Raw genomic sequence first — 25,151 nt, 5'->3', positions numbered from 1 at the left:
GTTTAACTATGATGGGCTTAGGTAAGGGATTTTTAATATCAATCATGTTTGGGGTTCAATGAGCTTCTTATATCTGTAGAACTTGGTTTTTCATCAAATTTGGGAAATTTTCAGCCATTATTGTTTCTTCAACTATCTTTTCTCCCCTATTCTCTGTGCTTCCACTCCTTCTGGGACTCCAATTATATGTATATCAGACTGCCTGAACCTGTCCCACAGATCATTTAGGTTCTGCTCATTTTTATTTCTTCTCCAGATTATATTATTTTTATTGATCCTCAAGTTCACTGACTCTTCACTTGGTTCTCTTTTGTAATTTTTATTTTTCTGTGGGATTCTCCATCTGTTCATCTGTTATGATTTTATTTTCCTTTAAATCCTTAAATATGTTTCTAAACGCTTAAAGTCTTCTGTTAATTTCAACATCTGGATTATCTTAGGTTTAATGTTTATTAACTGCTTTTCCCCTTGACTCAATTTTCCTATAAATTTTTATAGTATAATTGACACTTTAAATGACATGTTGTAGAGATTCTGGATTATATTGTGCTCCTTTGAAAAGTGTTGACTTATATTAAATGAGCAATAAACTTTGCTGAACTAAAACCCTAAACTTTTCTCCTTTGGAGTAGGCAGTATGTAAAATCTCTGTACTCAGCTCTTTCAACTTCTAACTGCTGCTTTTTTCTAGGCCCTCTAAAATTTACCCAAATGCTTACATAGTTCACTGGTCAGATTAGGATCTGAATAGAGTTTATGCGTGGATTTTGGCACTTTGTTGCCCTCTTACCATGATGTCTCCCTCTATGTGGGGAAGGCATTAAGTTGGTTTCTTCATATAAAATTTAGCAAAATTTACTTGGAATTGAGTTTTATTATCTATACAGATTCTCTAATGGGAAAATCAAATACAAAGCTGCTATTAAACCTTCTTCTTCTACCTATGAAACCAGAGAGATTATGGATTAAAATATAGGTGGAAGGTAACATTACAGTAAAAATATCATGTTCAAAATTGAATGACTCTCTATGTATAACAATTATCATAGAGCATAAACTATCAAATAGTTTTTTTAAGGCTTCAAAAGACAGTGATTTAAGAAAGGAAGTTTTTCCCAACCAAACTGAAATTGGTATAATTAAACTTGAGCATTTCCTTTTGTCCCTTGCAGAGTCTTAAAATCCAAACATACTGACATATATGTTATAAAGAAACATATGGATATATGGACTTAAATGTTGTTGAGTGTGTTTTGTTTTGTTGGATTCATATCTCAACTAGGGTTGAAAACAATTAAAATGAAAATCAAAGTGCTAAATCAAAGTCACTGAGGCTTATGGTGTCTCAATGCTCCAAAAAGAAAATGTATGTAGCTTGTATATTTTGACTGTTCAGTGAAATGTTATTGAACTCTAACTGAAGTTTAATTTGAAGATCTATTAGGGACATACATTTAGGAGCTATACAAACTGATTTTCCTAGAGAAAGGGAGAAAATGGTTGGTTGGTATAGGGTAAAGTTTATCTTCCTTTAACAGCAGGTCCCCTTGAAAAGCTAAAAACTTCTCCAAGGGAAGAGACAGGAAGAGGATGCAGACTAGTTCCTTCTGATATGCTATGAAGTTGCAAAGTTTACTAAGCAGTGTGTACATAGTAGCAAAATCTCAGAAGGAACCACTTTGACATGGGGAAATGTTTCTGAAATATTCTGCCATCAGTGCATTTGTTTATTCCCTGGAGTTTCCTTTCCAAAAATATAAATAAAAACTATTGCTGACAGATTCCTTGCCTCTTTACTCATGCAATACACCAGTGTTTTGCAATCTCTTTTTTCCCCATTATTGTCCCCCCAAGGAGTCTTCTGTAGACTATTTTTTTGCTAATCACCACCCTCCCATGAAACTTGTACAGTGACACTTTTGGGGGGCCACAAACCATTATATTCATGATTTTTTTACTCTCCCTCCAAGAAATAATTTTGTCCCTTTGGGAATAATATTGGCTCATTAAGAAACAGAGTACACAAAGAAAATCAACCCTACACAACCCTGATTTTCCTGATTTTCATTTTTAATTTAATTTTTAATTATATAGAATTTAATTTTTAATTATATAGAATTATATAAACTCTATATAAGTTCTATATAATTTCCAATTATAAATGCAAGAGCCAAAGGGAGGCAATTCACAAGTGGGAATGTAAAAATTCATTATCTCTGAAAGGTGAACAAGGATAGTATAGACTTTTTCTTTTTTTTTTAAGATTTATTTGACAGAGAGACAGCGAGAGAGGGAACACAAGCAGGAGGAGTGGGAGTGGGAGAGGGAGAAGCAGGCTTCCCGCTGAGCAGGGAGCTGGATGAGGGGCTCGATCCCAGGACTCTGGGATCATGACCTGAGCCGAAGGCAGACGCTTATAACCTGAGCCGAAGGCAGACGCTTAACCGACTGAGCCACCCCGGCGCCCCGAATAGTATAGACTTCTTATGGTGACTTCTAGATACAAGAAAATTTTGATGGGGGATGGTGTTAAGGAAAGAGAGGGAAAATAATTTATATGCTTGGTTTAAATTAACACTTAAGAATAACTGAGTGAATGAAATTAATCGTAGGGGCCAGAAAATTCAAACCTTAATAAGGAAAATTTTCAGTAAAACCCTTATCATAGTAATAAACTCGAATAAAATTAAAGCCAGTTCTCATTCTTTTCAACCCTACATCACTGGAGAAAATATAATGACTAGTTTTTAAAAGGAAATGTAAACACAAAGTATAAAAGTATGAAAGGATCAAAGTCCTTATAATTGAATTCATTTCCTAGTATTGATATTTACTTTTTAAAAAATGTGTTTCTTAACAGTCATTATACAAAGACAGCTTAAAGGAGGCAAAAACTTTAAATTGAAATTGACTTTAGATAAATGAAAACCTTAAAACTACCATCTAAAACACAAAACAGAGATTTCCTAGATGGAATAATTAAAGATAAAATTCTTTGGCTTATAGAAAGAAGAAAATAAAGATGTAAAAATACTCATATTTGAAAAGATCTCAAAGAGATATTTGCACACCCATGTTCATTACAGCATGAATCACAATAACCGAGAGGTAAAAACAACCTAAATGTCATCAGTGAATGAATAAAAAGTGTAATACATACATTCTATAGAATATTATTCGGCCTTTAAAAAAAGGAAATCCTGTCACATGTTACAACACTGATGAACCTCGAGGACATTATGATAAGTAAAATATCCATTCACAAAAAGACAAATATTGCATGATTTCACTTATAAGAGGTACTCAGAGTAGTCAAACTCATAGAAACAAAGTAGAATGTGGTTAGCAGAGGACGGGGATGAGAGGGAAATGGACAGTTGTTCAATGGGTAGAAGTTTCAGTTTTGCAAGATGAAAAAGTTCTAGACATCTGTTGCTCAACATTGTACTTATGGTTAATGGTTAAGATGATATATTTTATGTTATGTGTTTTTTATTACAATTAAAAAAATTCTGATAGTCAAACCAATAAATCAAATTCAGAACATACCTTCTCTAGTTTCTTAGCATATAATTCAGATATACAAATAAAACTACAGCAAACAAACTCTAAATAAATCTGGGCAGATAAAATATACTTTAATGTATAAAATAACTACTATCCACCTATATCATCAACCTAAATTCAACTGTATATTAATAACATTCAGCATACTTTTATAGGTCTATAATCCTTATATAAAACTCTCAGGTAACTCCATTTTAGAATGCAGAATTCTTCAGATTTTAGAAAAGTAACATAGCACATATATTATAATATAACTCCCACAGCAAGGCTTAAGGCAGCATCCTGTCATCAAGTACATAACTATTTCTGCAGCAAAAATTATGAACAGTCACATTAGGTAGGATAATTAAAGACTATAAACAGCCTCATGTCAGTTCAGGTCAGGTCAGGTTTTGCTGCCAGGAGCTTTTTAGATTTTGGGATTCCAGATAAATAAATATTGTGGATCCATTATTCCAATTAAAGAATCTCAACATTTTTAAGTTAGCAAATATTAATTCTTTATTCCTCATAATTTCACTAACTGCCAGTGTAATTCCAGGTAGGAAAAAAAAAAACCATGGCTAATTCGAAGTCACCACACACCAGCATAAAAAAACACCCATAGTTAGAAACCATCAGTTCAAGAACCAAAGATTCTATACAAATTTTGACTTTACCCTAAACTCTTTTTTTTGAGTGTAGTTGACACACTATCCTAAACTCTTTAAGCTCTATTTTGTGTATTTGTTTTTAATCTCTATCTGCACTGTCCAAATGACAGCTATTAGCCACATTCGGCTTTTGAACATTTGACTATGTCTAGTCTTGAGACGGACTGTAACTGCAAAATCTCACTGATCATTTTTGTACTGATTACATGTTTAAACAATAATCTTTTGGATAAACTGATTAAATAAAAATATATTATTAAAATTCACCTGTCTGTTTACTTTTATAACCTACCTACTAGGAAATTTGAAATTATATATGTGGCTGGCATTACATTTCTACTGTAGAGTGTTGCTCTGGTATCATGTCGGTTATAATGGCTGAAACTAATTATAATTAAAATATTACTTCCTCGAGGATTCCTCTCCTAACTACCCAAGACTGGGGTGGATATGAACCCAATGTAATTCTGTTACTCCTTATTCTTCTATCATAGTACTGTTTCATTATATTTTAGTTGATTTTTGTCATTATTCCACCAAGCTGAAAGTTCCTTGAGGAAAGAGACTGGATTTTTTTTTTTTTTTAATCTCTGTGTACCTATGTTATAGCACAGGCATAGAGCAAGCATTCAGTAAATGTTAAAAATGAATCAGAATGTCCCCAATGAAATACTATTAAGTTGATGTGAAAAGTCACACAAAATTCTGAGGCTATAAATGACTAGAGCAATAAGCAATCATAAATTATATTCTCAGCCTTTCAAAAATATCAACTAAAATACCATTAAATTTTTAAAGTTTCAATTTGTTACAGAAAAAAACAGGATACTAAAATCTATGTTTTCTCACCTGAAGTCAAATTCCTAGCTGTACTTTGTGATTTCTGCATTTCCGTAGATTTAAAATTGAGATCATCCTGCATCATCTTCAGCTCTTGATTGGTGATAGAAGAGATCTGTTTCATACGATTTATATTCTGTATTTGTAGAGAAATAAAAATGGAAAAAATTCGACTGATTTGATTCTCCAAGAAAACTCTTGGAAAACACTGCTAAACAACTAGATGTTCTGAATCAGTATTCTTTTTTGAAATACATCATTTATCATGTATGTTTTATGTATGTTTAGAAAAATATAGTGAGATTAAAAGTCAGGTTTTTGCAATAAGGAGACTAAATTAAAGCTAATGTAAAAGAAACAATTCTGAATTTTATCTCACTGTAGAAGAAATTCAAATACACTATTTTAAGAACTGCTTGGAGTCTTAAGACACATAGAATATTTAAAAGAGACTGCACATTTTTCCTTCTATGCCACCACTCATTAGTAGCTGCTCAACAAACATTTTTTTATGAATCAAGATATTCCTTGATAACCTATACTCTTGTAGGTTCTTACAAGAAAAGAATCCCTTCTATTCATAATACAAATGACCGTGTAAAAATGTATCAACATTTTCCATTAGAACATCTAGATTTTGAAGTTTCTGTGCAAACGTTACTTCTCCAAGTTCAGATATGTTAACAATGGAAGAAAATCATAATAACTACTCTGAATTGGCCCCTTACTTATGCTAAAAATTGACATTATACATATCTCATCCTTTTCTCCTATCATCCATAGCTGAATTTTGCTAGAAATACACAAATTAATAGCTTAAAGAAATAAAACAATAAGCAAGGGAATTTAAAGGAAACAGATTAAATGAACAGATACAATAGTGAACCACTGCATTTTTTGAGCTGTATTTGGAAAGGTAATCACAGTAAAAATAATGAGGACGCTAAGACAGGTACATGGTACTCACTCTACTACAGTGCTCCAAAAGTGCAACAATGCTGGCTTCTATCTGTGCCTTCCTTTCCAGTTCCTGATTCTTAGTTTCATCAAAAGTCTCAATAAAAGCTGCAGATTCAAAATATGATGAGAAGCTACTGTTAATATAGTTAACACTATATAAATTCTGATCTATAGATCTTAACAGTACTTTCTAGAAATTCAAAGCAAATTTTCAATTATCACTATGTAATCTTTTATTAACCCAAGGGTAATTAAATTACTCAATAAGAATATTTCTACATACTTTCAAGCTTTTAAAGCTTAATAGTTATGATCTTAATACAAATAAACTAAAGGTTAAAAATTTGGGCTCAGAAGTAACAGCTGTATTAAGGAGAACATAAAAAAAATCTGTTTTTACAGATCTTGATATATCTATAATTATTCATACTTACAATTAGCCACTAATTTTAATATGGAAAGTAGTTGCTAATTACCTATTTCATCTGAAAATGAGTATTTTCTTTAAAATGTTGCATTAATCTCAACAGGTACATTAATCTCAACTAAGTAAATTATTTATTCACATTATAAATATACTAAGAAATCTTCCTTTCTCTTGTCTAATATAGAATCAGTACGTAATTTACTCTTTTTCATATTCTTAGGGTATTTCTATGGCTCTTTTAAAAATAAAACTTACAGTTAAAATAACTTTACTGTTAGCAAGAAACAACGAATTAATTTTGAGATAATTTTTGGTACTTGCTGAGTTGTTTTTTTTTTTAATATTTTATTTATTTATTTGACAGAGAGAGGGAGAGAGACAGCGAGAGAGGGAACACAAGCAGGGGCAGAGGCAGAGGGAGAAGCAGGCTTCCTGCGGAGCAGGGAGCCCGATGCGGGGCTCGATTCCAGGACCCCGGGATCACGACCTGAGGCGAAGGCAGACGCTTAACGACTGAGCCACCCAGGCGCCCCAAGTATTTGCTGAGATTTTAAAGAAATCTTGGGATATTATTAAATCAGAGTTGGCAATTACTACTTTATGGCATGCTTCTATGAAGGTAACAATTGACATGGGACCAATAAAACTTTACATTCTAGCAAAAATGATTATTAAAAAAGGAAACCAGTAACAGATAATAAAGATCAATTTTTAAAAATTTATGAATGTACAACACAATTAAGTTTAAGTGAAGGTCTACTTACAAAGTTAAGATTTTTAAAAAGTAAATGAGAAGCTGCAACAGAAGGCTACTAAAAGCTACAGTCAGTAACAGAACCAAGTAGCAAGATCTGAGGTAAAGGCTGATAAATAATGAGAGGAAGTATTATGAAAAGCTAAAAAAAAAAGGCAAAAGATACTAAAGATGAATACAGTGAAGCAGGAAAAAGAGAACATTCAACATTCAATCAGTAAGTGGTCTCTATACAAACAATAAATGTAAGTACTAGCTTTAGAATCTATCCCTAGCACAAAACTACTCATACACACACAAACGTGCAAAATCTTTTTAAAATTCTCTACCCATTCCTAAATTATGCTAGATATTTATTAATTCTTCAAGGCAAATACTTTGAATGTCCACACTTCTGCATTTATTATTAGCCACTGTATCTTCCCAAAATGAAATCTCTGATTTGGTATACATGAACAGATACCTGAGAATATTTTCATATCAGTAAGGTCACTTACTGTCCATATTTTCCTCTCGTTTTTTTAGTTCCTTGTACTTCTGATTCATTTCGCCTATAAGAGATACAAAATATAACATCAATTTCAAAAACTCCAGACACAGTGCTCTAAATGTAAAATATTTCTTAGGTTTTTCTATATACCAATAGTTATTGAATATTCGATATTTTCAATTCAGTGAAATTTTTTAAATTAACATACAATCTTTTAAAACAACTATGTATGTATGTTTGATAATTCGGAAAAAATCTCCTGACTGGAAAAGACTAAATGCTTTCCAATGGTTCTCTATTTCAGTCTCAACTTGGACCCACTCAACCTGCACATGAACACTACTGGTGATGGGAAACATAAGCTCCCCAAAAAGTTCATTCCCATCTTTGAATAACTCACAACAGCAGGCAAAATAGCAAAGTAACCTCCCTCACAGACCTTAAAGTCTACAAAGACTGAACAAGCAATTAGAATTGCTATCGTATGACAGGGCGCCTGGGTGGCTCAGTTGGTTAAGCCACTGCCTTCAGCTCAGGTCATGATCCTGGAGTCCCGGGATCGAGTCCCGCATCGGGCTCCCTGCTCAGCGGGGAGCCTGCTTCGCTCTCTGACCCTCCCCCCTCTCATGCTCTCTCTCTATCTCATTCTCTCTCTCAAATAAATAAATAAAATCTTTAAAAAAAAAAAATAGAATTGCTATCGTATGAAAAAGGGTGCTGTAAGAACACAAAGACAACTTATCTAGTTAAGGAATTTCCAGGAATTTTCTCTAAGGAAGTAATAGTTAAGCTAAATTATAAAGAACAAATGAATAGGAGTTACCTGGTTGAAACAGAGAAGAGGTTCAAAGTCAAAGCATTGCAAGTAGGGAAACCCGAAAGTGAGGATGAGTATGGCAGCACAAGGAACTGAAAGAGTGGTATGGCTGAGGCAGAGAATGTGAAGTGAAAAAGTGGCACAAAGAGGAGGCAAATGATGAGAGACCTTATAAGACACATATTATAAAAGTTTGGACTTCCACCTAAGGACAGTGGTAAAACTACTGAAGAATTTTAAGCAGGGGAAAAAAATGATCAATTTGCATTTCTGAAAAATATTTCTGGTTGAATGAATAAAAGGCAAGTAATACTGGAGGCAATATGACCAGTTAGGAGGTTGTCACAGTAATCCAGGTAAAAGATGAAGGTTTCTTGGAGTAGAGCAGTGGCAATTAGGATGGAAAGTAGATTTTCAATCCAGTCACTTAAGAGCCAGAGTAAATAGATTTTGTATAACTCTCGGGTTTCTGGCTTGGGCAACTGAAGACATGGTAGTATAATTAACCAAAAAGAGAAGCAAGTTTAGGAACAAGTTGCTTACAACAGGTTTGGACATGTTGCATTTAATATATGTGGAAGACATGTTTAAAAAGGCAAAAATCCAAGACCCTGACAAATGGATGACGCTGGACACTTTAGCAGCATAAAGGGGCCATTAACAGAGGTAGATCGTGATTATTTTATAACAAAAGGATTTTCCGTGTAACAAAAACTGAGTTTTGGAAGGACACCACTATTTCCCTAGACTAGTGAGACCCTGTGTTCTCAGGGTCCCAGGTAGAGAAAGCAGAATAAATTTGCGCTTGCAACAACCTGTAATTTCTTTATCTAAATCAGTCAATTTTTAGCATTCTGGAAAAACTAAGGAACCTTATTAAGATGATGCCCAGTAAGGATGGAGAGAATAACAGACTTGGGATTCCTAAGGTGGTTCCTGATAAGAAGCTGGCACATTTAGAAGAACTTGAAGGGTTCAAAAAAAAAAAAAAAATCAGGGGAGCCAAAAGTTACAGTGCAGAGGTTAAAATGCAACAGTCAGCCCGTATTCTGTATAAACTCGTATGCACTTTTTTCAAGTACTGGCTAAAGTTAGGAAGTAGAGTAAGACAGTTGGGGTAGAGCCTCGAATTACATGGAGGCATGGACTTTGTTATTAATAACAAATTTGTATATGATTAAGTTTTTTCAAAAATAGATTATAGACAAATTAATATTATGTCACCATTCACACTCACTTTATGGCAATAGTTTTTGAGTGAGAAACAAAGAATTAGAGCTGGAATACCCTCCATAGGAGGGTAATATGCATGGAAATGTTATACAACGTATGTGAAATAGCAGAAAAGCTAGTTTCTGCTGAACCTGCCACATCCTAGGTTTCTAAGAACGTCCTGGTTGTCTGAGAAGTCCCACTCTTCAGAGATTGGTTAGGCATTAAGGGATTAGGAGGAAGGTCTGCATCCTAGGCTTTATAAAAATTTAACTACCATCTTATCTTTCTTCTTACAAACTTAAAAGAATCTCCTATACATGCTTTTTAAAGTTCTTCATCTTGCTATCAGACCTCAAGATACTGTAATGAGGCTTCTCCTTCTGCCATCCCAATGAAATTTCTCTCAGTAAGATTATGACTCCTTAATTATCAAATCCAAGGGGCAGTTCCCAGTTATTTCACCCCGCAATATCTGACACTATTGATACATTCTTCCTTCTTTTCAAATCTTTTCCTTATGTATTTTTGTTGTTGGGGTGGGAACTTCTTTGGTTTTTCTTACTCTCAGATCATTCCTTATGTCTTCTCTCATGGCTTTCCCTTTCTTCTACATTTAAATTCTGGTTTCTGCTTTTAGTTGACTTCTAATACTACATTATTTAACCTTTTCCCTAATTTTCTGATTATTTTATCCAACTGCTTACTAGATACATTCATGTGGGTATCTTTCAGGACATCCTAGTAGTAAATTCATAATTAAACTCATCAGTCTTCCCTTTCGAAGTCTGCACCTCTCCGTATTCCCTATTATATTTGGAAGTCCTTGGCCACAGACTTATCAACCAAGTCAGAAACCTGGGAGAATATTCCTTTCTTCTATTCTCAAATCCATGTTCTTAACTGTCATCAGATTGAGCTAGAAGACATATCTGGTCAATGTCTCCAGCTACACGGCTGGCCAGCTGGATTAGATAGGACAGAGAGCCCATATATCTTAGTAGATTCCCAAGCTTCATAAAACCTCTTCCCATATCACTGTTGCTAAGAGGAAAAGAGATCAGGGAACTAGTGAACTCCTCTAGTTTACGATTTCTCAGTTGGAGGATTCATATCTGAGCGGCCCATGAGAAGCAATGTACAGATGTGGACAGTCCTAAGTTAAGGTAAAATACAGGAGTTATTACCAAATCTATTCTTAGATTTACTCTCATAGGAGAGGACAAGATCATATATTGGGGATGCTAATCAGTATGTCACACTGGAGGTGCAAAAGCAGGTAAGTGAAAGGGTCTAAAGTAGTAAGATCAAGGAGACCAAAGGAGAAGGAAGAGGGTACATTGATAAAATAAGGGTTATTTTAGAGCTGTCCTCAAATTCTTAACATTTGATCTAATTATAGTTCTACATAATTTATTTATTCCAAATTTACTGAATGCCTGCTATGTGCCAGATACTGTAGCAGGTGCTGGGGAAATCAAAATGAACAAGATAGTTACAACCCTATCCTAGAGGAGCTTACAAATTATTAGATGTACCAAACCAAAAGTTACAATGGAACATAAGTGCTCTAAATGAGGTATGTATGAAGTCCAATAAAAAGCAGATAGGTGAAAGACTTCAGCAGGTTCTTATATAGAGAAAATATTGTATCAGCAAGGCACTCTAACAGGTAATGTAGGAATTACAGAGATGAAGAGGACCTTTGCCTTCAAGACATTTATACTCTACCAATACAAGTACCCCAAAATTATAAACTATAAATTCAGGCTTTTTTCCCTCACATGGAGGAAAAAAGAAATGGGTATGGACTATTACAAAGACTTGGAAAACTGTAGAGAGGATATCATTGTTTTCTGATGCTCTCTGCCATAGAAAGCTAGTGGAGTAAGGGAGATATGCTTTTCTTGCGCTACCAAGGGACTGAGGAGCATCACAGCCTCCTTGGTCCTCACTGCCAGTTCATCTGACTCTTCTCCACCATCCAATGTTCCCTTGATTCTAGGCTTTCAGAGCTATCTTGACTTTTATATTCTGAGAAGTAGTTCTGCCCCTGGAGAAGGTCTGAGTACCATTTTCCCCCCATCTTCTATCTTGATTAATATATAAAAAGCCATATGCTAATGACTCTTCTGGCCTCAAGCTCCCCAAACTGGCAGGCCTACTGATTTTGGAGGTGAAAGCGCAGCAAACAGAAAATAAAATTAGAGAAGGGGGCCAAGAATAAAACCCCAAAGGACTTCTGCATATCCAAATTCTTCCTATCTAGCACTTGGGGTCCTTCTGAGGCAAGCTAAGTCTCCCCAGTGCCTTTGAGTGTTCGATACCTTTGAATGTTCCTTATGTGACATGGTTTTAGTCTCTACCATTCTGCTCATTCTACTCTTAGTGAGTTCCAGTTCTTCTTTATCCCTTTTAAAGTATAATGCCAAGGGGTGCCTGGGTGGCTTAGTCAGTTAAGCGTCCAACCCTTGATTTCGGCTCAGGTCATCTCAGGGCCATGAGACTGGGCTCTGTGCTGGGCGTGGAGCCTACTTAAGATTCTCTCCCTCTGCCCCCTATAAGAAAGGGGAGGGGAGGGGAGGGGAGGGGAGGGGAGGGGAGGGGAGGGGAGGGGAGGGAAGGAAAAGAAAAGAAAAGAAAAAAAAGAAAAGAAAAGAAAAAAGAAAGGAAAGGAAAGGAAAGGAAAGGAAAGGAAAGGAAAGGAAAAGAAAAGAAAAGAAAAGAAAAGAAAAGAAAGGAAAAGAAAGAATAATGCCAAGAAATTTAGGATTTGAAACTATATCACTTCCCACGTCTATATATTCATCTTTCTGTTAATGCAACCTAGGATTTCAGCTGTTTTGGAGGCTGTATCACATTAATTCATACTGAGTTACTGTTTAAATCTCCGCTAACATTTTCACATATTTTAGTAAGCCAGGACACTTCCTCCTCCCCCTTCCTACTTCAATTTTAATCAGTTTGGGGTTCCTATTAAATTCCATCTTTTTATATTCAGTTTCTCTCTCCCACCTACTTTTCACCTGTCATTAGAGCAGTAAGTAATAAACAAGCATATCAAACTGGTATGTTAAAACGAGTCCATATAAGTTTAATGTTTTAAGCTAACTTTTGGCTTCAGGCTTCATCCAACTTATCAACCATACATTCTCTGCAACATGTTTTAAATTTTGGCAGGCAAGTTTCTTTACAGCTATGCAGACCAAGTCTGATAATATTATTTCTACACACTGGAGGCACTTTAAAAATACATAATAAAAATTCTCTAAATATGTAAAAGTTGAAATTATTGCTAAAAGCCTCATCATATAAAGAAAAGAAAAAGGATCATGAAGACATTTGTTTTAACAGAGTAATGTCAATAAAACTGGATGGTATAATAAGTAGTCCATGGAATGTACTAAACACAATGTAACTTCTTAATTATTTCCTAAAGCAGTGGTTATAAACTTTAGCATGTATCAGAATCAAAAGGAGGGGTTGCTGAAACACAAATTGCTAAACCCTATCCCTAGCATTTCACACTCAGTAGGTCTGAGGTGGAGCCCAAGATTTTGTTACAGATGGTGCTCATGCACCTGATCTGGAAATAATACCATCATTCTAATGAAAAATACAAAATGTAGTTTAACCAATCTTCAAATTGAACAGTAAGCAATGATTCATTCTTCTTCATTTAATGTATATTGAATCTCTATAGAATGGCAATGTATAAATGCCATTTGACATCTCAGATACCAGAATATAAACCACTTGGAAACTGAATCGATTATTTTATATATCCTGGGGAAAATACTTTCCAAAATATGTTTTGCAAAAATCTCCAGGAAAGTTATTCAAGTTTCAGTTTATAAATTAATAGCATTAATAATAACAGCTAATAACTAACACTATATGCATTATTATCGTGGTATGCTATTCTCAGTCTCACACATACACACACACACAAAACCTCATTCATCTAATCTGCACAGTGACCCTAAGTAGCAGGAAGGTACTGTTATCATCTCCATTTTAAAAATGAAAGAACTAAGGGCGCCTCAGTGGCTCAGTCAGTTGAGCAGCTGGCTCTTGATTTTGGCTCAGGTCATGATCTCAGGGTCATGAGTTTGAACCCCAAGTCCGGCTCTGTGCTGAGCATGGAGCCTGCATGAGATTCTTTCTCTCCCTCTGCCCCTCCCCTACTCACACACGTGCTCTCTAATAAATAAATAAATCTTTAAAAAAATAAAAATGAAGAAACTAAAAAAGTAATAGAAAATAAAAATGAAGAAACTAAGGTATTAAAAAGTCAAATAGTATTCCAAGATCAGCCAGTAAAACAGCACAGCTCAGATTTGAATCTAGTCATTCTGGTTGTAGAACCTGTGCTCTTAAATAAAACTATCCTGTCTTTATAAATTCCATATTACCTGACATATGCAAAGAATGAAGGCTTCTAAACTAGGCCATGGAACCCTAAGTATGAAAAAGTATTCTATAGACAAACCAAAGAAAAATGTTTTATATTTTTATTACTCTTCAAAGAAGCATATAAATTATGGAGTAAATTACAATGACTTTATACAGAGTTTAGGACAGTAATACAATGATTCTATAGCACTTCACATGTATTTCTGTCATGATACATATTTATCACATTGTAGCAGTTAGATATCTAGATGTCTGATACCAACAATCACATATTTGGTTTTACAATCTAATCCATCCTTGGAAAGATACTCTACTCTAAAAATGAAGGAATAATTTGTAGTGAGTAACAATGCCCAAAAATCCTTCTTGAGAGGTAAGTGCTTAAAAATAAAAGATACTTTTTTAAAAATGTGACTGTACTTTTTCAACTGTATTGGTCAAGCCTGGTCCGTGTAAGTAGACATCCAGAAAATTAGCCCCACCTTGTGGGTCACAGTAGTACTACAAATGCAGGCCTTTAGGAACAGTGAACTGTCAAAGTGTATATTCTCTGACCTCTACCTCTGAAACCAATACATTATATGTTAATTAGTTGAATTTAAATTAAAAAAAAAAACCAAACTGTATATTCTCTTGACTGACAAAAACTAAGAAATTTATAAATAACATTGGTGAGGAAGCATTTTCACATACTGCTGTTGGTTGTATAAAATGGCACAACTTTTTCTGGAAGAAATTAGCAAAAATAATAAAAATTGTAAACATAAGTAACATTCTACTCATAATTTCACTTCTAGAAATTTATCCTATAGAAATATGCAAGTTAAAAAGCATGTATGCAACAAGGTTATTTATGGAACATTATTTTGGTAGTGAAAAATTAGAAACCACCTAAATGTCAATGTGGATACAGTGAATACTATTTAACCATAACAATAACAAAGATGATAATGGCAGCTAACAGTTGTTGGGAGTAATAAATATGTGCCAGGCACCATTCTTGGTCTGGCTTTAAAACCCTGACACTGACCATTATTTCTAAAATGAAGTATACACCCTCATATGGAAGAATGTACATTAAATATAGTTAAATGAAAGACTCAGCCTCAGAGGAATTATATATTACTCCATCTTAAAATACATATGCTTATATATGAACAGAAAAAGTCTAAAATGCTATAAACATCAAATTGTAAATAATTTAAAAGACTGGGATGACTCTAAAGACTGGGATGACTATGAGGAGAAAGGAGATGACTTTTCAGACACTTTTGTATTGCTTGAATTTTTCACATTGAGTACATACCACATTTTTATATTAAAAGCAATTTTAAAAAATAAATTAACTGGAGTCTTTAAGGGAAAAAAATTTTTTTAAAGATTTTATTTATTTATTGAGAGAGAGTGCAGAGGGAGAAGCAGACTCCCTGCTGAGCAGGGAGCCTGATGGGGGGCTCGATCCCAGGACCCTGGGATCATGACCTGAGTCGAAGGCAGATGCTTAACCTACTGAGCCAACCAGGCGTCCTGGAAAATTTTTTTTAAAACAGGAAGGGATAACCTCCTATATGCTAAGGTTAATTGCACAGTTAATGAAAGCATTAGAATGGTCACACACACACACACATCCCCCATAAAATGAAGCATACTCAGGTGATTAAAACTCTAGAAATTCTGGGGGCACATGGGTGGCTCAGTCGTTAAGTGTCTGCCTTCGGCTCAGGTCATGATCCCAGGGTCCTGGGATTGAGCCCCGCATCAGGCTCCCTGCTCAGCGGGAAGCCTGCTTCTTCCCCTCCCACTCCCCCTGCTTGTGTTCCCTCTCTCGCTGTCTCTCTTTCTCTGTCAAATAAATAAATAAAATCTTTTTTAAAAACTCTAGAAATTCTAAGTAAAGTTTATAAAACTTATAAAACTGGCAATTTCTTGATAAAGACGGCAAATTGAATATGCACAGTTAATTCTAATCCTCTCCCAAACTCAACTAAAACTATAGTAAAAAGAATTTTTAAAGGTAAAACTCCCAGCAATAAGGAAAACTAAAAAAGAAAATAATAGAAATAGAATTTCAAAAGCTGTAAGCAGATAGACAAGTGGCAACTAACTGAGCAGACTAGAGAAAGCCTAAACCTAAGCCAACACTGGGTAAAGCTGAGAACCAACCCAATTTCAAAAGGTTTCAGAATTTTGCATAGAAGACTGATCACTTATTTTGTGCTCCTACTCCGTGGTTTTGTCATGTTTTAAAACAGTAACACTCTTCTTTTCAGAATTTAATGTAATATAGTGAAGAATAAAGTAAGGATCTGACTTAAGTGGACTAAGAAACATTACCTACTTTGAGGAAGCTTCAATATGAGATATATAAACTCTCAAGTATTAATTTCTGGTGAGAATAAAAAATTTCTAAGTCAACAATTACAAAAACAAATTACTTGGCTACATGTCAGAAGTAAACCTTGAGGTAAAAGGATCCTTATTTGAAAGGATATCCTGTTTAAATGAGAATACAGGCTACTATTATCTATTTTTTGTTTTTTTTTTCTTTACCCAGAACAATAGTGCTTTTTCCATTACTTTCTCTTTTTCATTCAGAAGCAATATTTTTTCAAGTTTTTATTTAAATTCCAGTTAGCATACATTGTAATATTAGTTTCAGGTATATAATCTGGTGATTCATCACCTACATACAACACCCAGTGCTCATCTGAACAAGTGAACTCCTTAATATCCATCACCCATTTAACACATCCCCCCACCCACCTCGCCTCCAGGAAACCTCCGTTTATTCTCTATAGTTAAGAGTCTGTTTTCTAGTTTGCTTCTCTCTTTTTTTCCCCCTCTAGGTTCATCTGTTTTATTTCTTAAATTCCACATATGAGTGAAATCATACAATGTTTGTCTTTTTCTGAGGGACTTATTTCACTTAGCATAATACTCTCTAGTTTCATCCACATCATTACAAATGGTAAGATTTCATTCATTTTTATGGCTGAGTAATATTCCATTGTGTATAAATATACCACATTTTCTTTATCCATTCATCAGTTGATGGACATTTGGGCTCTTTCCATAATTTGGCTATTGTTGATAATGCTACTATAAACATCGGGGTTCATGTGCCCCTTTGAAACAGTGTTTTGGTATCCTTTGGGTAAATACCTAGTAGTGCAATTGCTGGATCATAGGGTAGTTCTATTTTTAACTTTCTGAGGAACCTCCATACTGTTTTTCAGAGTGGCTGCACCAGTTTGCATTCCCACCAACAGTGCAAGAAGGTTCCCCTTTCTCTGCATCTTTGCCAATCTGTTGTTTCCTGTGTTGTTAATTTTAGCCCTTCTCTGACAGGTGTGGGTGGTATCTCATTGTAGTTTTGATATGTACTTCCCTGATGAGTGATGTTGAGCATCTTTCCATGTGTCTGTTAGCCAGCTCTGTATCTTCTTTGGAAAAATGTCTATTCATTTCTTCTGTCTGTTTCTTAACTGGAATATTTGTTTTTGGGGGTACTGAGTTAAGTTCTTTACAGATTTTGGATACTAACCCTTTATCAGACATGTCATTTGCAAGTATCTTCTCCCATTCTGAAGGCCGCCTTTTAGTTTTGTTGATTATTTCCTTCACTATGCAGAAGCTTTTTATCTTGATGAAGTCCCAACAGTTCATTTTTGCATTTGTTTCCCTTGCCCCAGAAGACATATCTCGTAAGAAGTTACTACACAACAGCGAAAATGTGGAAAGAGCCAAGATGTCCATCGACAGATGAATGGATAAAGAAGATGTGGTATATATTATACACAATGGAATATTATGCAGCCATCAAAAGGAATGAAATCTTGCCATTTGCAACGACGTGGATGGAACTGGAGGGTATTACACTGAGCGAAATAAGTCGATCAGAGAAAGACATGTATCATATGACCTCACTGATATGAGGAATTCTTAATCTCAGGAAACAAACTGAGGGTTGCTGGAGTGGTGGGGGGTGGGAGGGATGGGGTGGCTGGATGATAGACATTGGGGAGGGTATGTGCTATGATGAGCGCTGTGAATTGTGTAAGACTGTTGAATCACAGACCTGTACCTCTGAAACAAGTAATACATTATATGTTAAAAAGAAAAAAAAAAAAAGAAGATAGCAGGAGGGGAAAAACGAAGGGGGGGATTTGTCTGTTAGCCATTTGTATGTCTTCTTCAGAGAAGTGTCTTTTCATATCTTCTGCCCATTTTTTGACTTATTTGTTTTTTGGGTGTTGAGTTTGAGAAGTTCTTTATAGATCTTGGATACAAGCCCTTTATCTGTAGTGTCATTTGCAAATATCTTCTCCCATTCTCTGGGTTGCCTCTTTGTTTTGTTGACTGCTTCCTTTGCTGTGCAGAAGCTCTTTATCTTGATGAAGTCCCAAAAGTTCATTTTTGCTTTTGTTTCACTAGCTTTTGGAGATGTATCATCATTAGCCATCAGGGAAATTCAAATTAAAACCACACTGAGATACCACCTTACACCAGTTAGAATGGCAAAAATGGACAGGGAAAGAAACAACAAATGTTGGAGAGGTTGTGGAGAAAGGGGAACCCTCTTACACTGTTGGTGGGAATGCAAGTTGGTACAGCCACTTTGGAAAACAGTGTGGAGGTTCCTCAAAAATTTAAAAATAGAGCTACCCTATGACCCAGCAATTGCACTCCTGGGTATTTACCCCAAAGACACAGATGCAGTGAAAAGAAGGGCCATATGCACCCCAATGTTCATAGCAGCAATGTCCGCAATAGCCAAACCGTGGAAAGAGCCGAGATGCCCTTCAACAGATGAATGGATAAAGAAGATGTGGTCCATATATACAATGGAATATTACTCAGCCATCAGAAAGGATGAATACCCAACTTTTACATCAACATGGATGGGACTGGAGGAGATTATGCTAAGTAAAATAAGTCAAGCAGAGAAAGTCAATTATCATATGGTTTCACTTATTTGTGGAACATAAGGAATAGCATGGAGGACATTAGGAGAAGGAAGGGAAAAATGAAGGGAGGGAAATCAGAGGGAGAGATGAACCATGAGAGACTATGAACTCTGAGAAACAAACAGGGTTTTAGAGGGGAGGGGGGAGGGGGGATTGGTTAGCCTGGTGATGGGTATTAATTAAGGAGGGCACGTACTGCATGGAGCACTGGGTGTTATACAAAAACAATGGATCATGGATCACCACATCAAAAACTAATGATGTACTGTATGGTGACTAACATAACATAATAAAATTAAAAAAAAAAAAAACGAAGGGGGGGAAATTGGAGGGGGAGACGAACCATGAGAGACTACGGACTCTGAAAAACAAACTGAGGGTTCTAGAGGGGAGGGGGGTGGGGGGATGGGTTAGCCTGCTGATGGGTATTAAAGAGGGCACGTTCTGCATGGAGCACTGGGTGTTATACGCAAACAATGAATCATGGAACACTACATCAAAAACTAATGATGTAATGTATGGTGATTAACATAATATAATAAAAAAAAAAAAGTTACTACAGCCAATGTCCAAGAGGTTACTGCCTGTGTTCTCCTCTAGGATTTTGATAGTTTCCTGTCTCAATTTAGGTCTTTCATCCATTTTGAATTTATTTTTGTGCATGGTGTAAGAAAGTGGTCCAGTTTTCCCAACACCATTTGAAGAGACTGTCTTTTTCCCATTAAGTCTTTCTGGCTTTGTTGGATTAGTTGATCATATAGTTGTGGGTCCATTTCTGGGTTCTCTGTTCTGTTCCACTGATCTATGTGTCTGTTTTTCTGCCAGTACCATACTGTCTTGATCACTACAGCTTTGTAATATCACTTGAAGTCCAGAATTGTGATGCCTCAAGCTTTGCTTTTCTTTTTCAAGATTGCTTTGGCTATCTGGGGTCTTTTCTGGTTCCATACATATTTTAGGATTGTTTATTCTAGCTGAAAAATGCTGGTGGTATTTTGATCAGGATTGCATTAAATGTGTAGATTACTTTGGGTAGTATCGATGCTTTAACAATATTTGTTCTTCCTATTCATGAGCATGGAATGTTTTTCCATTTCTTTGTGTCACCTTCAATTTCTTTCCTATGTGTGTTATAGTTTTCAGAGTACAGATTTCCTACCTCTTTGGTTAGGTTTATTCCTAGGTATCTTATGGTTTTTGGTGCAATTGTAAATGGGAGCGATTCCTTGATTTATCCTTTCTGCTGCTTCATTATTGCTGTATAGACATGCAACAGATTTCTGTACACTGATATTGCATCTTGTGACTTTACTAAATTCGTGTATCAGTTCTAGCAATTTTACTGACTTTTTGGTGGAGTCTTTTCGACTTTTTTGGTTTTTTTTTTAAGATTTTGTTTTTTTTAAGTAATCTCTACATCCAACGTAGGGCTCAAACTCACAACCCCAAGATCAAAAGGCCTATGCTCTTCTGATTGAGCCAGCCAGGAGCCCCTTCTGGGTTTTCTATATAAAGTATCATGTCATCTTCCTTGCCGATTTGGATGTCTTTTATTTGTCTGATTGCTGAGGCTAGGACTTCCAGTACTATGGTAAATAACAATGGTGAGAGTGGACATCCCTGTTTTGTTCCTGACTGTAGAGGAAAAGCTCTGTTTTCCCCCATTGAGGGTGATACTAGTTGTTGATCCTTCATATATGGCTTTTAGGATGTTGAGGTATCTTCCCTCTATCTCTACTTTGTTGAGAGTTTTTATTAAGAATGGATGCTGTACTTTGTCAAATGCTTCTTCTGCGTCTATTGAGAGGATCATATGGTTCTTTTATTAATGTAGGGTATCATGTTGAAGGATTTGCAAATATTGAACCACCCTTGCAACCCAGGAATAAATCCCACTTGATCATGGTGAATGATTCTTTTAATGTACTGTGGGATTTGATTTGCTAATATTTTGTTGAGAATTTTTGCATCCATGTTCATCAGGGATATTGGCCTGTAGTTCTGTTTTTAATGGAGTCTTTGTCTGGTTTTGAAATCAGGGTAATGCTGGCCTCATGGAATGAGTTTGGATTCCATTTCTATTTTTTGGAATAGTTCGAGAAGAACAGGTATTAACTCTTCTTTAAATGTTTGGTAGAATTCCCCTGGGAAGCCATCTGGCCCTGGGACTTTCGTTTTGTTCGGAGATTTTTGATTACTGCTTCAGTTTCTTTGCTGGTTATGGGTCTGTTCAAGTTTTCTATTTCTTCCTGTTTCAGATTTAGTAGTTTATATGTTTCTAAGAATTTATCAATTTCTTCCAGATTGCCCAATTTGTTAGCATATAATTTTTCATAATATTCTCTTTTGTTTGCATTTCTGTGTTGGTTATTTCTCCTCATTTGTGATTTTATTTATTTGGGTCCTTTCTCTTTTCTTTTTGGTAAGAGTGACTAGGGGGTTATCAATTTTATTAATTCCTTCAAAGAACCAGCTCCTGGTTTCATTGATCTGTTCTACTGACTTTTTGTTTCTTCTTCTTTAGCACAGAGGGAGAGTGAGAGGGAGAAGCAGACTCCCTGCTATGCAGGGAGCCCGACACAGTGCTTGATCCCAGGACACTGGGATCATGACCTGAGCCGAAGGCAGATGCTTAATTGACTGAGCCACCCAGGTGCCTCCTAGTTTTTTTGTTTCTGTATCATTTATTTCTACTCTAATCTTTATTATTTCCCTTCTTCTGCTGGCTTTAGGCAGAAGCAATATTTAAAAAGCAACAATTAAGCAAATTTAATGGCTGGCATTTAGCTGAGAAAGGAGAAATCTGGATGGGTTCTGCCTTTTCTGAAAAGTAGTACGGCATCTGCCAATAATGCTCTGCTTTAGCAATGATGTAGTTTATACCCAAATTCTGACCACTTTAGTAACTTTCAATAGAACTATTTCTCATTGCTTCTAGTTAGCATAAATAATAATAACAATTACTTACAGAACAGTATATGTATTTCAATCTAAATATGTTTAGAACCCATATAAAAAAATTACCTCATCCATCACCAAGGTAAAACTACTATCTGGGTGAAGTCTAGAAAATATTTAAGATGATAAAATTAAATCCCTTAGCAGTATGAAAAGAGAAATGCTATTTTATTATACTGAAATTTTTGCAAGGAGATTATTATTTTTTTCAGTCACTTAACAAAGAAAAAGTAAAGATTTTAGATCAAAGAAGCCTATCTAGAATTGGTCAAAAGTCCAAGTGCATTATGAGGATAACTCAGCATCTGCACAATGAAGATTTTCATAGAATAGTCAAATAACTGTTCACTGAATTTACTTAGTTAGCTTTGAGACACAGTTACCCAATGTAACCTTTGGCAAATTAAAACTTTAGAGACTTGCCAAAATGAATAAATATAATGCACTTAAGGAAGATATTGGACTACACAGCCACCATTAATACCTAACAGAAAACACAACTGTACCTGGCCTAGTATCCGAGGATGCCTCTGAATTTAAAATGAATTATGCAAAACTGAAAGGATGAAGCAACTACTACAAAGTGAGACATGTACAAACATCATTTATAGTTTATATGTTATCTTAACCAGAACCCCTACAAGGCAAAAGGTGGCCTTAGGTGGATCATACAAAGGTACCATAAATAGCAGAAGCTAAGGTAGCATCTATAAAATTAGTAAAATGGGCCAGAGGGAATAAAGCCTGAGGCAGGAAAAAATATGAATTGGAAAGTCAAAATATCTTGATTATCCTCCACATCTTAAGGAGTGGATTATCTACAATCTTGTGTCAAGGAACTGCTGAGAATGCAGATGTAGGTGAGAACCCACCACTTTACTGGAAATCATGAATCCAAGGTAGGAATCCTCTAGAAAATAATAAAACCTTTGTTAACCAATCCAACTATCTCTAGAAAAGAGTGCATATGTATATCCTAAAAACTAAAGGGTGCAAAGAATTGATAGAGCCCAACTTCCATCTTTTGTTCATTCTACAAATCTTTCCCTGCTGAAGTATAGCACTGTTTCATTCATTCCACAAACATTTATTGTTTATTTTCCTAGACACTGTGTTGATGAGAGGTTACCAGAGTGAATAAGACACAGTCCAGATCCTTTGAGGATGTATAGCCTCAGAGGAAAGACAAACATCCTAGTAGATAGCGGTAATACAGTGTGGTCAATACAGTGATATATTTATGCACAGTGTGCTCTGATAATGGAGGAGGTCATTCACTTAGCTCAGCCCAGAAATAGGTCAAGGAGAGAAGTTAGGGTTATTACGGTGAATTAAAGGATATCTGAAGTAGATTTTAAAAGATGAGAAATTACCAAGGTAAGAAACAACGGAAAGAACATTTAAGACAAAGGAATAAATAGTAGGAGCATAGGATTGAGCATGAAACAGTTTGACTTATCGTAAAGGGGGTGAGGTGTGGAGTACCATGAGGAGATTATTAGAATGTAAGGATAGAGATGATGAGGAGTAAGAGAGGAGACTGACAACATACAGGTCAGATTGCAGAGGGACTATAATGCCATGCAAAGATTCTTAAACTTTATCTCATAGGTCATGGGGAGCCACTGTTAAGCAGGAGAATGACACAGAATCAATTTTACATTAAGTCACTCTAGCAACACTGTGGTGGATGAATCTGAGAGGGGGCAAGACTGGAAGTGGGACAACCAGTTGGAAGTGTACTGTGATAGGTCCGGCAAGAAATAATGAAGTCCTGAGCTAATACATAACCTTCTAACAAAACCCCCTGTGCTGTTATACCCATAATTCAGGATGTTCACACTGTATCAGAAGAACAAAAAATGAATGTGTTGACATATATATGTATATATATATGAACATACATATATATGTATATTTATATATATAGTATTACATTATAGATTGTCTTTTTCCACATTAATCAAAAAGGACAAAGGTTAGAAAACAAAAAGGAAAACAGAAGCTAAAATTCAAAACATTCTATTTATCTTAGAACTAGCAATTAATAATAAATTGTACCCTCAAAATGAGTTACTTTACTGGAAAAATAAATTCAATGTTGTTAGAAATTTAAATTTAGGATGAGGAAAATTATTCAGAAAGTTTCCTATAAAGTGTCTAAAATCAAGAACATTAGCAGATTTCTCAGAATAATTTGTTAATAAAGAAAATCTAGAATACTAGATCTATATAAATTAAAAGCAATAAAATAATTTAATAAAGAAAATAATATGACCTTAGTCTTAACAATTTATTTTGAGCCCCTCTTGCCATATATGCCATTTAATATTCATAAACCTTAGTGAGGAAGGACCATTATATTCATTTTGTAGATGAGAAAATAAAAGCTCAGGTAAGTTTTATTTACCTAATAACTGGGACTTAAAGTTTGTCTGCCTTATATGACTAATATGCCTAAATATGTCTTACTTAAAGCCATTACTAGCCATATGTAAATAAAACTATGTAAGCATATCATAAGAATATTTTTATTTCACAAATGTAGCACTTCATATCAGAACGCCAAGATTAGGCTTGGAAAGAGAATAAAACTTTGGGATCAAAGAGAACTTGGTCTAAATCTAGACTTTACCCTTTACTAGCTGTGGGAATTTTAGAAACTTCTCTGAGCTTCAACAAGTATAAAAGGGCTTATAAGACTTCAAAAAGTTCTTGTAAAGATCACATAGTGCCCAGTCCAGGTAAGTAATTAATCAATAGTAGCTAATGCTATTATTCATACATCAAGAAAAAATATAAATAAAACTAATACACTACATTTAAAACTGAAGTAAAAAATTTATTTAGGAATAGAACACCTCTTTTCCCTGCTATGAGTGTTTCTTTAGCCATAATAGGTATACACGTATATGCATACGGTTTACAATACCATATGTAACTCTTAAGAATATATAGTCACTTCTTCCTAATCCAAGAGCACATAAATACCGGTTTGCAGTTAATCTGTGATTAAAGTGCCATGAGGAACCCACCTTTCTCATCCTTATTACAAAGAAGCTGGTAAGGAAACTATAATGCCCAATCTCT

The 25,151-nt window shown here is 35.2% G+C and overlaps 1 protein-coding gene across 1 annotated transcript in view; it reads right to left on the bottom strand.

Annotated features, from left to right (window-relative positions):
- Positions 1-25,151, bottom strand: part of IFT74 (intraflagellar transport 74) — a 91,313-nt gene that overhangs the window by 12,381 nt on the left and 53,781 nt on the right. Inside the window, exons 14-16 of the mRNA XM_078061323.1 lie at positions 7,699-7,752; positions 6,028-6,125; positions 5,070-5,196 (exon numbers count right to left, since the gene is read on the bottom strand). Of these exons, the coding sequence (XP_077917449.1) occupies positions 5,070-5,196; positions 6,028-6,125; positions 7,699-7,752 (279 nt within the window). The remainder of the gene's footprint in view (positions 1-5,069; positions 5,197-6,027; positions 6,126-7,698; positions 7,753-25,151) is intronic.

The sequence above is a fragment of the Halichoerus grypus genome, chromosome 14, assembly GCF_964656455.1.
Source record: "Halichoerus grypus chromosome 14, mHalGry1.hap1.1, whole genome shotgun sequence".
Classification (NCBI taxonomy): domain Eukaryota; kingdom Metazoa; phylum Chordata; class Mammalia; order Carnivora; family Phocidae; genus Halichoerus; species Halichoerus grypus.
The sequence above is the reverse complement of the archived record's forward strand: the minus strand, read 5'-3'. Positions and strand labels throughout refer to the sequence as shown.